This window comes from Xiphophorus maculatus, chromosome 15 (genome assembly GCF_002775205.1).
Source record: "Xiphophorus maculatus strain JP 163 A chromosome 15, X_maculatus-5.0-male, whole genome shotgun sequence".
Taxonomy (NCBI): Eukaryota; Metazoa; Chordata; class Actinopteri; order Cyprinodontiformes; family Poeciliidae; genus Xiphophorus; species Xiphophorus maculatus.
This window is the reverse complement of record NC_036457.1, coordinates 11,364,191-11,382,324: the sequence shown is the minus strand read 5'-3', so window position 1 is coordinate 11,382,324 and position 18,134 is coordinate 11,364,191. Positions and strand designations below refer to the sequence as shown.

At 40.0% G+C, this 18,134-nt stretch overlaps 1 protein-coding gene across 3 annotated transcripts in view; it reads left to right on the top strand.

The window, feature by feature from the left end:
• The window catches only part of nhsl1 (NHS like 1), a 95,928-nt gene that overhangs the window by 20,218 nt on the left and 57,576 nt on the right, over nucleotides 1-18,134 (top strand). The window contains exon 1 of one of the 3 annotated variants that reach the window (XM_023347596.1): nucleotides 15,645-17,049. The exons of the other annotated variants lie outside the window; for them this stretch is intronic. Within the exon in view, the coding sequence (XP_023203364.1) occupies nucleotides 16,809-17,049 (241 nt within the window). The 5' untranslated portion in view covers nucleotides 15,645-16,808. Of the gene's footprint in view, nucleotides 1-15,644; nucleotides 17,050-18,134 lie in introns of those variants that run through there. 3 annotated transcript variants of the gene reach the window in all.

The window sequence follows — 18,134 nt, the reverse complement described above, 5'->3', positions numbered from 1 at the left end:
ACGTTTAAATGCTGGATTCAGTGATGAATGCATGCATAGAAACAGAGTTGTTATTTGTTTCTCTGAGTACAGAAATGAAGCCTTTTAGAGAACAAATAAATCCTGCTTTTTTATGTTGCCAGTTTATTGTTCTACTCCGATGTTCAAAATCATAAAATTAAGCATGCAGACAGTGATCAATGAGCAATGGATCATAAAGGGAGCATCCTTCTGCATGTTGTCAGTGATTTGTCCCTGAGAAACAATCGAGTAGAGCACAATTAAGTCTAAACTTCTCAGAAAAGCAACGTTTGGAGTCCTCTGTCTAAAAATGCTGACAGATTTATTGCACAGTCTGAAGGATTTTTAGAAAAAAAGCAAGACACAGCTTTTTTGTGTTTCAGTTAAGTTAAGATCTCAGCTTTTTGTCCTCAAACACAAACCAGATTGTCGTTTCATTGTTTCTAACAGTTCAATAATGGAGGAAAACAGGAGGAGAGTGATGCATTTAGAGTTAAATTTAGTGAAGAAAGTCTTGGTTTGGAGAACCAAGTTCTTCAGTAACATTTAAAACCTTAGGAAAACGTTAAAGTATACTTTGCTAGTGAAAAAAAATCCCTCAGGTCTTACTCTAACACGACTGTGCTCTTATTTATTTTTGATGATATTAGTGGAGCATGTTGTAACTGAATGATTTGTGGATTGGGGCGCTCCTTTCCAGCATATCTCTTTAAAAACTGATTGCTTGTTTTTTTTTTTTGTTTGTTTTGTTTTGATATTTAGATTTAACCTCGTCTACCTCCAGCCTATTCCTCATGAACTACTCCTTTGTCAACCCTGCAAGTCCCAGCATCCTGTGGGAGATGGCGTTGTCAACTATATCCTGTTCTACTTCCTGCCCCTGCCGCCATCCTCCTCTTTCCCCAGACACTACGCTCGGCGCTCAGAGGAAAAGTGCTCTTAATCAGACAGCTGCCTCATCCAATTGCGCCCCTCAGATTGTTCTTTGTGATTGTCACCATGTCCAGCAACAGGACGTGACACGTCTCTCGCAGTTGTTTCCTGCTGGATCGGAAAACGAGAGCGGCGGTGATGGATTTGTCTGTGGGAAGGGTTAGCCGAGAGGCTTCCGCAAAGCATCGCAGGTTGTGATTAAAGCAAACCATAAAAAACAACCGGTGCTAAACGTTGGTCACATGCGTAATTACCTTTTAAACAAAGGATGGAACTGACGGCATTTAGAGGCAAACCTGAAATGACAGTCTGCATTGGATGTGGAGCTGTACAAGCCAATTGGATCGTCTCATTACAATGGGAGCTGTTGTCCTGTAGGATGAGATGGAGATGTGGACATGCAGTTTGTGCAGAAGTATTTTGTCACATTACAATTGCAACCTGGAATCTATTTTATTAGAGATTTGTCTAATAGAATAACACAAAGCAGTATAGCTGAGAAAAATACTTAGCAGACAGATCAACCTGGAAACAGAGCCGAAGTTTAAAAGCAGGATTTGGCTATGAAACAATATCCAACGCTTAGAAAATCTCAAGAAGCCTAATTTGAGGATTGCACAACTACAAGCACCCTGAAGTATTTGCCGTTGACCCTCAACCTGATATCTCAAAGGGGCCGGAGGTCCCGTTAAACTTGACTAACAGGCTGCCTTATGTCACCCTGGCAACCGCACACTGTGGCAGATAGTGACCACAATACTGCAGCAACCCTGAGTTTTGCAGGGGGGTCACCATTAGGGGCTCCTATGAATTCACCACTCGCCGTACACCCCCTCTTCTTTCTTCATAACAGGTTTTTGATTGGTCAGCGTGTGTGTGGGGTCTTCACACATGCACTGAGGCAGTGCAGAGAATGCCTGCTGATTTGTGTGTAGCCTTTAAATTGAAGTTGTCCTGTCAGTGTTATGTGCAGCTATCGGGTAACATGCCTGTGAAAGCAAGTAGGATTTCATCCCAAAAGCAGAAGAAGACCACCTATACAGGTACTCATCTTTGTGCATGTGTTTCTATGGATGAGCATCTTGGCAAATACTTACATATAAAACATTACCTAATAGAACACATTGTTTAAATATGAAGCAATCTTTGCCAGGGACATGGTGTGAGTTCTGTGGGGAGAATGAAACTACTGAGAGAGTGAGACAAGGAGGTAAAGAAAGAACAAAAATGTGTGGACTGGGAGAGGAAGACGGATAAAAAGCCGATGGTGATCAGCAGGTGCTGCAGTGTGGGATCTGAGCTTGCATTGTTCAGGCTGGCGGTGTGCAGGCTGGACAAGGTCAGGACTGAGAGTTGAAAGAAGTCCAGACCTGCGGACTGGAGACGGACTTTCATTGCTCTTCTCTTAATAGATGAAATTCAGCTGTGGAGCAAATTCGTGTCAAAGGTGATGGTCCTTCATGTTTTCTATTCTTTTAACATTAAAGACAGCAAAGTGTGAAGCTCCATTTATAGATACTTTTCAGACTTGCTTTTTAATGCATGCAGCTTCCAATGGGAGATCATTCTCACAGCTGCAAGTACGGTACTGTGAGTAGTGTGTGCAAGAATATGCAATATTTGTCAAATCCTGAGATATCAGATTTTAAAGGTGCAGATGCACTAAGAAACAATTGACAGTTCGAGGTATGAGCATTATTAATTATGAACATTGTCTGTTTGTATTGCCTTTCTTTAGAGAATGTAGGATGTTGACTCTGAGATTTCCAAATGTGTGCATGCAGAGCATTTAGATAAAGGCTGGAATCTCTGAAGAATGAAACAGAGAATCACCTTGCTGATACTAAAATGGCAAACTATAAATCTTCTTTTGACCGTAACGTCTTCTGCCCTGAAGAGTGCTGGGCTTTTTGTGACCTGTTAATGGTTACTTATGGTATGTTGAATGTTTAAAAAAAGGATTTGATTTTTGAGTTACTGACCAATCAGGCTGGTCAAGCTGAAAATCATTCACTTGCAGGTCACAACTCATGTAAAGGGATTCCTGTTCTTTTCTATACATTAGCATTCTACAAATGTTATCATGAACTGACTGTATTTGCATGAAGATTAATTAGAAAATCATTATTATACAGTCCTCTGATAAAATGTGCAGAAATGAGGGAAAGATACAGTATATGCTTCTGTTTGCACATGCTCTTTAATGACCCCTTTATCACTGCATGAAATGGCATCATCCAAAAAATAATAGGAAAAATCATATCTATGAACCACAATTGTGAACAGATTCAAAGAGAATTGTTATCTGTGTCCTCTTTTATAATATTTGCAACTATTATATGACCAATTGTGAAGAGCAAGCGTCTTAATTGACCATTTGGCTGACCTAGATTAATCTGGAAGGATCACTCAGCTGAGCAGTAGCGACTGCCTGGTCATGTCTCATTGTAGCAGCAGGAAGAGTTCAAATGAGCCGTATCAAAGCCCCGGGGACTTTTCATCTTTGTCCTGTTCACACACACACACAAACACACTCATAATGCTTTACCAGCTTTCTCCAGTCGACTGTCCACACATCTGAGGTGATGATTGCATTCATCAACACTTTTTTTTTTTTTTTTTACAACCTTTCACACGTGAGGAGTTTCTGTTTTAGCTTATAACTGGTTTAGGTATTTACAATCAGGTTGATATTTCTTTTTTGAATTCACCTTGGTGATCATTTTGTTTTTGATATTTTTCTTTTTTAAAATTATTATAAGTTTTCTTGCCTTTTCTACGTACAGTATTTTCCTGTGGGCATGAACAGGCATTTCTCCAAAATGCTTGATCAGTGACATTTTGCTGTATCACTTTGTTTTATTTTTAAATAAACTTATTGGGAGAATACCAAAAGTTGAAACGTCTCACCTTTCCTCCTCCTCTTTCTCACTCTTGAATTACTGCATATTTAAGAGTTGTGTCACGTCAGCTGGTTTCCCGCATCAATGTAGCTTGTATAAGCCTTGACATCATGAACTATTTAACTTTTGCATAAAGAAGGCTTGGCTCAGAGTTCATATTTCACATCCGGGAGTTTGTATTTCTGTATGTGCTGACTGCTTGCTGTGTTGCTACTGTCCAATTAGATTTAGAAATGCAGCTGATGCTGTTACATTGATTTCATGTATAGTATATAAATGTGGCTTGTAAAAAAGAAAAACAAAAAAATATCACACACACACAAAGTGTCCATAACTGTATGAATAAGAGGTTAGATGACAGTTTTAGCATTTTTATGACAATGACTCCAGTAGCAGTCAGTCTTGTAGCAAATCTGATGAGGCCTCTGACCAAAGCACAACTAATCCACCTCATTTGCTTTTGCTGCAGCTTTTTGGTCCGCATCAGGTCACATGGTTAAAACGGGGGCTGGAGCCAGGGATGTGATACTTGCTAACAATAATAGTCTACATGTTTAATAACCAGTTGTTTAATTGCGAATTTTGCTAATGCTAATTTGAAAAAAAAAAGTTGAAATGAAAATGTGAAATTAAACTACAAATCTTTTGGATCAGACACTAAAATGTTTTTTGTTTTGAATTTTTACCTGGTCATTGTCAGTTAAGTAGAAGCTCCGTTTATCTGTTTTAAAATTGTGTTTTGCCTTTTTTTCTTTTTACATATTTTTCCTTTTAAGTAAAGTTTTGAAGTTTTTTATTGTATTTTCTTTGCTTTTTCTGTAACATACCTAGGCTAGCCTTGCCTGAGTGTACAGTGACATTTATCTCCTGTCAAGTTCAAAAGCACACACAGGTTATATTTGAACAAATGCATCTGCCAAATTAACATAGACATTTTTTTATTTTCTCTCCACATGACCTTCACCCTGCTTTCATCTGACCTCTCTTTGACCCTTCCTCCACATCTCAATAGGTAAGTTCTTTATTTGTCTGACACTCTGTAGTCCTGTGAGATTACCCACTCACACTCTGCAGTGCACCCCTTTGAATCAGGATGTTTTTCTCTTTGTAGAAATCCAGATGTTAGGGAAATAATAGAAACTGTAATTTATGCTTTAATGTTCCCAGATGCTTCGGTGGTGGCTGCCGAGCCAAAATATGGAGCTGATTTTCTAACTATTTCGAATAATTAAAAAACCATAAAGTGGATGTTGTGCCTTTTTAGAAATATAGTCAAGTACCGTGAACTGGAAATTATCCATTGGGTGTCTTCACTGATGGGAAAAAAAACTAAAATAAAACCTGTTATCTGTCACATCATTATCTTTAACGTCATTTGAAAAACCTTTAGAAGTTGCCCAGAGAGAATCCGTTATTCATGCTGAGTCATATAACGCTTCCTCGCTGCAGTGCTCTGACCCGCTCTCACACCCCTATGACCCACATCACCCCTCTTCACGCTGCTCGTCTTCATGTCTCCCTCTCCCGCCGGCAGTCTCAAGCTCCAGCTGACTTGTCCAACAGGTCTGACTTGTCACTTGGATCCAGAGATTTACTGCCCATCCCATTATTTTCACATGGGAAAAAGAAGTGTTTTTTCTTAAGGAAGTGGAAACCTCACCTCTGAGACCTTAAGCATCTGGGCGGTGCACGGGGGGTCAGGAAGGTGTTGAGTGGGCATCCTGTCTTTTTTCTGTTTTTCACGGGTCTGTGAAAAACCTGTGACATCATTGCCTGTTTGGGTTGCTTGTTTTCTGTTTTCCCAATTGGACAAACAAGGAATATGTGCTGTGCATATGACTGTATGTAAATGTATCTCTCTTTTTCAGTGTTTCACTTATTTAAGATCAGTTTAACTCTACTTTGTTCTGTTTAGTTATTTTATTAGCTTGTCATAGGTTTGGAACTGAAAAGTAAAGGTTTTATTTCATGTAGCTATTTTCCAGTTATCTGTCAGGAGGTGTGTGAGATGGATCATTTTTTCCCTCCATAATTAGGGGAAAATTGACATTCAACTTTGAATTAGGTTCAGTGGAACAAAATCTTAGTTAAGGTGGAAAGATGACTTTCATTGTTCATCTTCTCCTCCAAGCAAAGATTATCCATGAATAACAGATATGTCAACCCACCTCTAATAGATGTTTTCTTCCCAACAATCCCAGAAATCTGAGCTGATTTGAAAACAGTGAGGTGCCCTGGAGGAGGCCAACAAACCGATGACGCCTGAGATACGATGAAAAACACACAATGCCGATCTGAGAGGGCTGTAATTTCAGTCTCCACTATTTTATTAAAGTAAAACAATGATTTTTGTCCAGCCTGTAACGACGACCTGTGCGTGCTGTTATTATGGTGGGAGCAGAGCTTGAACAAACAACTGCACAGATTTTCCTCTGCGGACTGCGTAACCAGACACACAGACGCCTGTAGGCAGATACAGATGCACACCTGTAAGCCGGCACAGGTACATGCATGCAGTCGGGCGTGAAGAAGGGCAGCTGCAAGGAAACGCGCTCACAGAGACTCGCATGGAAAACCCTGCTGCGCCGACTGCGCTGTGGGTGGGCGGGTGGTCGCAACCAGTGGCCTTTGGCTCGGAGTCCGAGGTGGGCCGAGAGTTTATGTTCCTCCCCCCGAATTGAGAGACTGTGTGGGAACAAAGGAAGCATATAATGAGGAATAGAGAGGTCCAGAAAGAGGGGAAATGTTGAACCTGATCTGTTTTTGGGGTGTTTTAGGGAGATTTTTGTAAAGAAGAATAAAAAAATCAACCTTAGATGAACCGTACACTGAGGGCGGACATAAAGGGGGGGATTGAGGCCCGTTTTGCAGCTTTTAACGTTGTTAATCATATGAACTCCCTCTTTGCCTTCATTACTTTGTTTGCTTGCTATTACACCTGCAGTTTGTGTGTAATGCTCCTTATAATCCCAGCATGTAACGGTTGGCAGGCAGCACATCCAGGATCTGATCTCAGCTGTGCCCTTAAGTCCTCCTCTAAGGATGATTGGCTGTGGAAGATCCTCTTGGATCGGGAAGGAGGAAAGTCAGCCAGCAGTGTGGAGCGAGGCCGCAGACAGGAATGAGCCTGAACTTGTATGTTTACGTGAGCTTATTGGTAAATTAAGGCTGATCTCAGTCCAGCTTTGTGAAGTTTGTGAATGGTTGATGTATTGATGTGAACCCAGATAAGGAGGAATGAGTTTAGAGTAACGGTAGACTTACTCTGCATGTGGGGGTGTGTGTGTGTGTTTGTTTGACAGCTCCCAGCTGTAGACGGCACAAAGCCAGACTGAGTCAAGCCCCTTTTGTCTCTGTAACGGTCGGCCTGCCGCCTGCCTAATCAGCATAATTCTCTTCTGTCGCTCCTTATCTCTTTTTTTCTGTTCTATTCTTTGTCTGTTCTGCATTTTATTATTACCACATATGAATCTTACCCTCTTTCTAAGTCTGTGCTAACACCAACAGAATAATTGTTGGTAGAGTTTTGCTGATGAGGACCACACAAACTTGCAGCAGCAGCCTCTGCTTCTGTTACTTCTGTTACCTGGCTTTTATTAGTTTTCCTCTCACTGCTTGTATGCTTTAGTTTTCCTCTCACTGCTTGTATGCTTGTTAAAAATGCTTTATAAATGAAAACACTTGGAAAATATTAGCCTTCACGTCCCGATTGCAAAACACCTTTTCCCTCATTGTTCTTTCGGTGCTTTTCCCTTCTGTTTAAGAGGGTTTTTTTTTTTTTTTTTTTGTTGTGCTTGGTATTTCCCCCACCCTTTGACTCAAACTGCCTGTCAGACACACAGCAGAAAGCAGGCTCCTCTGGGGTTTGATGGGCATGTTGCCAGATTTGACTCCTGGTGGGTTGCCAAATTGGCTGTCAGCACATGAGCTGAACTTTTCCTTAACCCTGGTCTGCCTATTTAACTGACCCATAGATCAAGCATGGGCACCCCATGACCGCCTGTGCTGACAACAAGTATTTTAAAACAGCCAAATTTGTCTTTCGTTTAAACACTAAAATTGTAAAGAAGCCTTCTTACAAGCAGCTGACTGACAGGGTGCAGCAACAGCAGTAGTACAGCATGATCCAAAAAGACAGAAAAAAACGTTTTGAAAAAATGTTTTGTTTTTACCTTGCTGCTAGTGCCTCAAATAGTTACTGACTAATTAGACAATTCAGCTCTTTATTTGACTTTTTCAATAAAAGAATTAAAAGCACATTATATTATGGGATGGGATTTTCTGTTTCAAAAGACTCTTCTCAAGAAATGCCAGAAATATGAGTGTTTATATTTTATAACCACTATAACAAGTTCAGCATTATTGGAATGCAACCACAGATCCCATGGCTTTGTAACCAAAGTAGCTCTGTGGCAAACACATAGATCAATTTTGTCCTTTGGTTTCATAACGGGTCACTATGTACTCTGGTTTTCTAAAACATCCTAAGAACTTTAATATTTTTTATGATTAAAAATGTAATCATGAACCATTATTCCACCGCTAATAGTTGTTTTTTAACATTTGCCCTTTTTGAGACATGAACTTGTACCAATAAAATGTATTCTTTCTCATAAACAGTTAATAGGTCAGCTTTGTTGGTTGGCGGTTCTTGGAGATCAATTAGGGCTGCAAGATATTAAAAATATATGATGCTACTGTTACACACTGCAGTGATATTTGTTGCAATAAATCCTAAGTTTTCAGTTTTCCTCCTCTGTCTCTTGCCTGTCATTGCAATGGAGCATCCAGCAGAAATGTATTCAAAATATGGATTCCTGACACTTGTAATGTAATGGCAGACAAAAACTGCATTCCAAACAGTCCTTTGTGATATTAATATCAAATTACAGACTGCGATTGAATGCTGAAAATGATAAAACAGGGCAACTTTACTACTCTGTTTAGCCTTCCTGTTACTTGATGAAAGTCTTGCTCTCTCACACAGCCTGAACAAACTGCAAACCTGTCTTGACACACTTTGTAACTACTTAGAAATCAAAGTGTGTCGATGAGTGCTTGACTTGGTAGCATCTGTTTTCAATTGGCCTGTCTCCAGTTCTCAAACTCCAGACCCTCAAGACCCGGGAAACTCGTACTGCAGACGTACGCCTGGACCAAAACGTCTGAATTATTTGCCTTCTTAGTCCCACAGAGTCTTGCTAATGACCTCATCATTTGATCTGGGTTTATTGAAGCAAAGATGCATCTAAATGTTACAGGAAACCAAGTTCCAGATTTTTCTCCCTGTCCAATAGTCACATGATTTATGAACAAGCTTATCATTCACCCAGTTATCCATAGACTGTAATGGCACACCTGTTGGTGTTTCCACTGTATTTCCTTCTAATTTTGAACTAATGATGAGTCATGATTAGGTTTACTGTATCTGATTCTGGTTTTTTCCAGTTCAGTTACACATATTGACTTTTGCCTTCAATTTTTTTCTTGACTTGATATTATTATTATTATTTTTTTTAATTTCAAGAGTTTTTTAGTGTTTTATCTCCTTAAATAATCTAAAACTGTCCCTGTTCCAAGATACCTGCATCAGATGGCTGAAATGCCCCCATTAGCATACAGTCAAGCCTTACACAGCCCTTCTAATGAGCTGATTTTATAAGTTCCACTTCTAAGATATTGTCATCTATAAATCACAGTTTAAAATCATTTTTAGATACAAGGTCTACACCTATGTACACCTGTACCATGTAATGTATGAGCAAAGAAGTTGTTGTGATTGTTTTTTTCCACTGAGTGAAGTTTAAAACAGGTCCAACGACCCAGTAGGATGGCACAAGCCCAAGTGAATACTGTAGCAATGACAAACACGTTATCCTTTAGATGATAAGTACAAACAGGAACTCCTTTGACACATTCAAACAAGTCAGAGTGCCGAACATTTTTAAGTGCTGCGTGCTTGATTTAAACCTCCGCCTTGGCATTCAAGTGTTGTTGCTTGAGGAAGCAAGTTACCTTCCATTTGTACTCTATAACAAAGAAGTGCAAAGAGATTAGAAAAAATGACGGCAGTGTGTTTATAAATGCTAAATATTAATCGTTATTACTTCAGTCCCATATTCTTCCTAAAATAGCCAGACTTTAACCAGAAACATACAATATATGTGAACGTGCAAAGCCCACGCAGAACACATCTGGCTACAGGTCCATTGGACTGGCCCCTCCGCTCAGGCATGACTGATCAGGAATGCATAGCCGGCCGCGCCCTTTCTCTGCTTCAACCACTGGACGCAGCCCTGCTGGGTGTTCTCGGATTACCGGAGTTCATTTGTCCTATAAGCTGGAGCGCCACTTCTTTCTGTTCTTTTTAAGACTAACCTCAGAGCTGTCGTCTCGTCTTTTGTTCAGATGGCCTGCATGTCAGAGTACTTAGCTGAATATACTCGAGGGCAGTATCATGAACAAACCTTTACCTGGGACAGAGTCTATATATTTGAACGGCTTCCAGGCCTTTTTGCAACACTTTGCTGCTTCTCAGATGTAGGTCTTAGACAAACACGTCTTTGTTTAAAGGAAGTACAAGAGTGTTTAGACACATAAAATGGCCCAGTATCCATAGCTCCTCAGTGCATAACTGTTAAAATACACACAGCCACACTTCTAAGCATATACTGAGCAGCAGCTGTGAGTCTGTTGGCACTTTGGGGTCACAAGTAAGAGGTCAAAGGTTTGTAGCTGCAGGACCTCTCTCCATTGTGTTCTAATGTGAGAACATTTTGTTTTTTTTGTTTAAAAAAAAAAAAAAACAATTATATTTTAAAAACAGTTTACGTGGGGCTCTTATTAAGAATATTATTTGTTACTGTAATTTTATTGGCAACACCAATGACAGTGGGCTGCTGTCATTGTTGAATAGGTTGAATTACAGTTATTTACTTGTACATCTAAATGGAGAATAACATGTTCCATCTGTTTCCCAACCCTCTCGATTCTGTGAAAAAATGACCACACCACTAACATACATGGATTCTCTGCTTCAGTGAAACACCTCCACATAATATCACATATAAATATATACATTTGTTTTCTTGCGAGACTAGTGTCTGACTGCTGGATTTTAGCTATTTCAAGCACTTGGCTAGAGGGAGTAGGGATTTCTTCAAACTTGGGTGACACCTGTTGACCTTGGTGTTTCCAGTAGTGTGGTCATCATTTAACAACTCAGCAAGTCCCTAAGTGTGTGTGTGATTTTAAAAGTGCTATTCCACTGAGGCCATAAATAGGCCTTGAATGTTTGAAATAACTGCGTTATCACCCACTATAGATTGCTATCTTCCCACAACACACACTCAGACAGAGGGTCTTGTAAATACACAAACTTTATTCCCTCCAGGTCTTCATTGTTTATGAACTGAAGCCTAATTCTGTGGTGCTCAACATGAATAAATGAATAAAGACCAACATCTGCATTTATTTTATGGCCCATTTGACTTTGCATTAAGGTAATATACTATTAAAGTCACTTCCCAAGAGAGTTTGGGACAAATAAAGTTAAACAAGTAGTGCCACCATGTGGTTGGAAACGGGAATTGCATATAAAGGATGTAAAAAGTATTCAGATTAAAGTTTGGAGGCTCACACTTTAATGTGCTTATATAATCTCTGTTACACATTCATAAATTGTAACTCAATAAAAAAAAAATCTTGAGCTTTTTGGAAACAAATGTCCAGATGGGTTTGGTGTTAAATTAATAAAAAAATCTGTGAATAAACAACTCATTTCCACTGATAAGTACGATAGAGGATCTGTGAGGCTGTGGGCTCGATTCGTTTCGTAATACCATGGAAACCCTATTGTAAGCCTAACATATATATTTTTCTGGTTAAATTGAACAAACATCCTTCTTAATGAGTTTTACTTACTTTTATATATGTCTATATATAGAGAGAGAGAAAGACGAGAGAGCTGAGCAGCCCTCCTGTCTGCCATCAGAGGGTTGTTGCTTAGCTACAAGCCCTGCAGGGCCTCTGGTGGCTTTAAGTTGCTGAATATCTCACCTGATTATAGAACAGTTTACTACGTGGCAATTTATGACATGCAAGAAAAACAGGAGTAGTGTTGAACATATCAATTACACGTATGTGATGTGGTGTAAATATAACTACTCAATAGCCTGCAAAACAAGTTCTACCCATGAGAGAACTGCATAATCCATAACATGCAGTGCTTTTTTTTAATTTTTATAAATCATAGTCAGTTTTCATACTACATGTTGCAGCAATTTATGATTAACTTATTTTTTTCTTTGTGTTGCTCTTCTCAGCTTCCTACTGTAGATTTGTCTACAGGAAAAAAGCTGTCAAATGTGCAAAAACAAACATGAGCATAGATTTCTTGAGATACAGGCAGAGTAAGTGAAGGCTGGATAAATTGTGCCGTTTAATTAAAGACAGATCTTTCTAGCTTCTCATTTTGTTGTATTACAGGGAGCATTTTGTTAATAGTGTGAAAATCTGCACCCACAATGCAAAAATAAAATCATTTTACCAACTCTGTCGCATTCTGCTTTTGTGAGTTTGTTCCCACATGCGGTCTTGGACAGAAACACCCTTGCACCAGCGCAAACTCCCACGTAACTGTCCCTGTAAATGCGAGGTGCTCAGGGGTAATAAAAGGTTTCCTCTGCGGTGCAGCTGAACCCCTGTGTTTAACTGGCTCTGGAGACGTGCTGCTGCTGAGAGACGAACTCGACTTGCCGGGATTTGAAACTTGGCAGGGACGCCTGGCCAGGGCTTCTATCTGGATGAGACAATTGTGGACGTGTGGATGCACTTCTGTGCGCTGTTTTTTCACTCGTAAAGCTCAGGAAGTGATGTTTATCCTTTAAAGGAGCGTCTGATCAGGGTGTATTTAGTGTCAGCGGTTGCTCTTGTGTTGGATTGAGTTACCTTGCAACCAGATAGCACTCATACTGTATGTCGCCATTTGTGTCGTGCAGAAGTGGAATGTATGGAGTAGCTGATATATTTGATCTTTGGGGTGTTTATTTAACTTAATATGTAATTTAGTCAGTTTAGTAGGGCTGCTTTTATGTTGGCTAAAATTACAGGATTTTTTTGTGTAATCCAGATAATCAGTGAATTCAGAAGTGAATCTGAATTATTGTATTTTTTTTGCAAATTGCAATAATTGTCTTAAAGTCATCAAATAATAGGTTTTTGCTGTTTGCAGGAAAAAAGCTGCATTGCATTTCTTCGGATCCTGCTAATCTTTAGATATCCTTTAATTTCTTTAATTATCCAGTAATTCAGATTATCCTGTCTCCTTTTTTATGATATAATGGAGGTAAGACCCAGAAAGAAATCCTTGGAGTTTATCTTGTACATTGTTTAAGGCATGTGTCATCTCATGGGTAACCACAGCTAACTTTCTGTGCTGATATAATCACACTCCCGTCTGAAATAACCAGACAGCATTTAGTTGAACATGCTTACTCCCTTTACGGTAACTTGCACGGTCAGAGGGCTTTTTAAAAGTCTCATTATACTGGGATGATTTTTTTTTAAAAATATTATTCTTATTTTTTACTGCACACAGAGCAGCAGCATGTGATTCTTTACATCTTCTCCTGTGGAGCAGGAATGAAGCAACAACATTATATAGGAGTAGTTTTTCAAAAATTTAGACGGATGAAACCAAAAAACTTGAAAGTTTCCTAGGTTTTTTTCAATTATGTGCTAAACATTTTCTTTTTATCCTCACTGAATTAGAGGATTATCTCCTAATTAATTTATATTGGAAGTTACCCAGAGGTCTCTCTAGTTTAAAAAAATACCTTTATTAGACAGTTTAGCAGACAAGCCAGGGATGAGAAGAGGGAAGATATGAAGTAAATGGACCAGACCAGGAGTGGACCCCAGGACAGCTGTGTGGAACCTTCATTGATGGACAACTTCCTATACTTATTGTGCCAAGCAGCTCCCCATCCTGGCAACACTCTTCAGCTCATTCTTCGGGATCCTACGGTGTTCCCAGCCCAGAAGGAACATCAAGTTCCTCCTGAAAGTTCTGAGTCTGTCCTAGGGTCTCCTCCCAGTGAGGCAAGCCAGAGCATGCCCAGAATGCTTCGCAACTTCCCTAAGGTGACAGAGCTGGTTACCTTTATTTACAAGACTGACTCCAGCTATCCTACAGAGGAAGCTGATGAATGAATGAATACTTTATTAATCCCAGAGGGAGATGTCAGTCCTTTTTTCCGGGATCTCGTTCTGTGGTTCCAGTTCCTCACATTTGCCACAGGCCTCTTGGCTGCTTCTCTGATTAACTCTCACCTAGTCGAATCTCGCCCTTATTTGGGGGTATGCACTTAAAAAGGGATGAATACAAATTCATGTCAGTCTTCACAAAAGCCCAATAAAAGACACTAAAGTATATAGAAAAATGTGAGAAAGTTCAAACGATGTGAAAGATTTTGCAACATTATTTGCAAACTGCTTTATTTTAAGCCACAGCAAAGTGACAAATGGTGACAGTCAGACATTTGTCTCTTTGACAGCATATTTATTGTGTTTCTGTACCTGAGCATTAAGGCCAACCCAGTATTGACCGGATGTGCATTGCGTAAAGATCCAGCCGTTGGTATCGATTTTCGTATTGATTATTGGCACTGCTTGTACGTTTCATGAAATAAAAATGAAGTAGGGGGTTGAACTAGGATGCTGACCTGCTCAGCTTTCTGGTTCTCTAGGGGGTTGTTTGGCTTTGAAAGAAATTGCACTTTTTTTTTGCACCCATGGTGTTGAGGGTACCCTGTCTAATGCCTGCATGTTTGAACCAGTTAATTACCTCATCAACATAATGGCCTGCTAGTTATTAGTCTGTCAACGCCAAACTGATGCCTCCATCTCCGCTCAATAGAAAGTAGTCCTGGTTAAATATTAAAGGACTGTGGCCTCATGTGTCATCACTCTGAACAAAGGTCTTTAAAAACAGCCATATCTGTCACCGTATATTAATATGGTATTTGTTCCTGATGGTTACCATTTGAGAACTTAGCAACGCAGCTATATTTATTTATTTTCTGATTTATAGTGAAAAAAAAAATTAATGTGAGGAACCTGAATGGACAACGAGTTCTGGAGTGTTGGTTTACACTACATGACTACACCGAATGAGGAATCAGCTTTCAGTAATGTAACCGATCCATCCCGAAATGGAACATAGTGTCTTAAAGATGCAGATTATTTTACAACAACAAGTAATCCACTAACTTTTTATGGTTGAGTTTACTTAAGATTGTGAAACAGACAGACTACTGGTTTTTGAACAAACAACCTACTGTCACACCTTAGTGGTCACATGCCTGTTCTGCATTCACAATTGGGTGGGAAAACTCCACCTCTCTAATAAATATCGTAGGAGCTGTTGTTCCTGAAGGTCTATGTGTGACTTTGTGTGTATGACAAGTGTTTGTTTTTTTTTTTCCAAAAATTTGTTAGTATTTGGCTGATTTTTAAACTACCCTCCTATTCCAGTGGCTCCCTTCATGTTAGGGAGCTGAAGCCAGCTACCAAAATATCCTGTGAACTATAAGACACTTTTTTGCATGCCTTTAACATGCAGTGCATACCAGCTATAGAAAGCTTTTATGGGTTTTTGAATTGTCCTGCGGCGAAATGCAGGTTTATTAGGGAAGCAGGAGTCTGGAGAGCATGAATAACACGGAGAGTAAACAGAAAAGGTAGAAGGGGTAAAACAAGGTGCAAAGGAGGGTGTGGGGAGTGGTTGCCATGCTGGCTATCAGATGAAGGAGAAGGGCGGAGATCAGGGATCGCAGAAAAACAGAAAGGCAGGAAATAAGGAAGAAGGGAAGGGCTGACTCGTATTTCAGTTTAGTGTGTTTTAGGGTTGGGTGTACTCTCGGCAGCTCCTCACAGTCATACACTTGCAGCCTGCTCTCTCCAGAAGCAGAAAGTTCTGGGAATCCTCAGCAGACTGAGCTTTCTTTTTAAAATCGTCTGTTTTTTTTGGGTGTGCAGCAGGTGCAGCCTTCCTGATACACCTTATCTCAGGCGCTGATCAGCTGATTAGTCTTCCTGAACTTGGTGGCTACCAACGCCTGGAGCATTTTCTGATTCTCTTCTTTATTTTGCTTTTTTTGTAAAGAACCTTCCCCTGCTTGGTTTACCTTTTTCTCCATTACCAGCATCTACAATACTGGAATGGAAAACAAGAAGAATCGGGAGAAGACAAGAGATCTTTATTTGGCAGGAGGATAAGATATGTGACTGTGTTTTTGCTCTCCTGTGAGCATGCAAATACCTTCATCCGGCTGGGAATAGACCCAGGGAGACTGACACTTCTTAACCTCTTCGTCTGCCGCTGCACTGACGGGTTGTGTGTCACCTGATGAGCTCCAGCGACGTGAGATAAAAGCACTGGAAAACATGCGTGGTTGTAAATTACAACTGCCAATTCGCTGTGATTGAACATTATCTTCTTGAAGTTTGGAAATCTCTCTCCCCACCCTTTTTTTTTATGGAAAACCTGCATAGAGGGGTGGATGTTTTTTCCAGCTAACTGGATTGCCTAATTACTCCCTTGGGTTTTGGAATCATGCCCAAAGACGTAAAGCAAAAAGAAACGGAAGAGATGTGGAAAGATGATTTGAAGAAAGAATTTCAGTTTGTGAAAGGAGGATGATATGAACGAGGTCGAAAGTTGGGAGCTGCCGAGAAGTCGTGATGTGGAGTCGGACAAAATACTTGGCTTATGGATGAAGTTCCTCCTGAAACTAATTTACTCCTCAATGTGGAATCTGATTGGAATGTGTGTGGATTTGGATTGCTTTCCCTTAATATTTGGAGTTACTCCTAAAACAGACATTCAACCACTGGATTAGTGACTAAGGAGGCTAATTATCTTAAACTATTTCATCTGACCTCCTCCTAAACTTGCTTCTCCGAGCAAAGATGAGAGGAGACCGGCGATCCGCTTCATTCCACAAGGAAAAGCCGGCAGGGCTTTCGCGGGCTCTCAGTTGGCTCAACATGTCGCCCCTCTCCCACCAGGGGAGACGCTTCTTCCACAGTCAAAGCGATCTCCATCTGGTTCCCAACCGCCGCTCGCGCTCACGCACTCATCTTCACATGCCTCAAAAAGACGAGGCTGAGGACGATGACAACTGGGTGTACAGACCTCAACACAAAATAGGTGAGAATGAAGAAAGAACATAAAAAAACAAAAGAAATGCCCACTCAATCATTCTCTTTCCCTCTAAGACCAATGATTCAATCATTTTATTTATATGGAAAAGTAAATCTAGAAATAAATCTGTCTGCTTATTGCCTCTTTCTCTGTGTATTTACAACCTGCACTTCCTTGTTACTATGGCAAGTGAGTGGGAGCTCTGTTTGGTTTAGAGGGTCGACATTGAGTTGGCGGTGAAAGAAGGCTCTGTGCATGTGCGTGTGTGCGATTGATAAATAAAGACTTGTCTGACCGGAAGAAGGTGACGTCATGTAAATAGTTGTATCACAGCCTGGTACTACTCAGAGATTGGTGTCAGGCAGAGGGTATGTGTCATCTTTGGATGGCTGAGTATTGTGAACAAGTGAGCTAAATGGATGAATTTATGCTTCCTATTTGGCCATCTTGGCTGATGTGAAAATGTAATTTCTAGTTCTCATAGAGATTCTTGGGTGTTATGCCTGGGATTAGTCCAATTATACACTGATCGTATCTTGGTTTATACATCAGTCAGCTGTCACTGAGAGTTATAGGACAGTGGTTGTAACTGTAGCTTTTTCTTGAAACCTTCATGGAAAATGCACTAATGCTGCTCCATAATAAGTCACCTAATGGTTTAATAAGATCCAATGGTCTTGCAATGGTCTTCATTCTACACTGAACAAGCTTTCCTTATGTCACAGCTATTGATACTTTATAGCTTTAGATTTTTGGGAAAAGAAAAGAGAACATTTTCAGTATTTTTTTTTAGATGAAGTTCACCTCAGAATTAGACAACCAAGAAAGTGTTCATACATGGACTACTCAAACCTGGATTGAATCATTGGGCACTGACTACAAATACTTTGAAAAATGTGAACAAAAAAATTAGGATTCTTCAATTTCTCTCGAGAATGCTAAAATCTTGCCTAATCGTGTTCTTGTAATTCCAGTATCATGCATCTTCTCTTTTTGTGGATTAGTACTGAATAGTGCTGAAACACTCTGATTTAACTTGGTCCTTGCTTAGACTACTGTCTCTGTTCAATTTGACAGCTACTACAAATTGT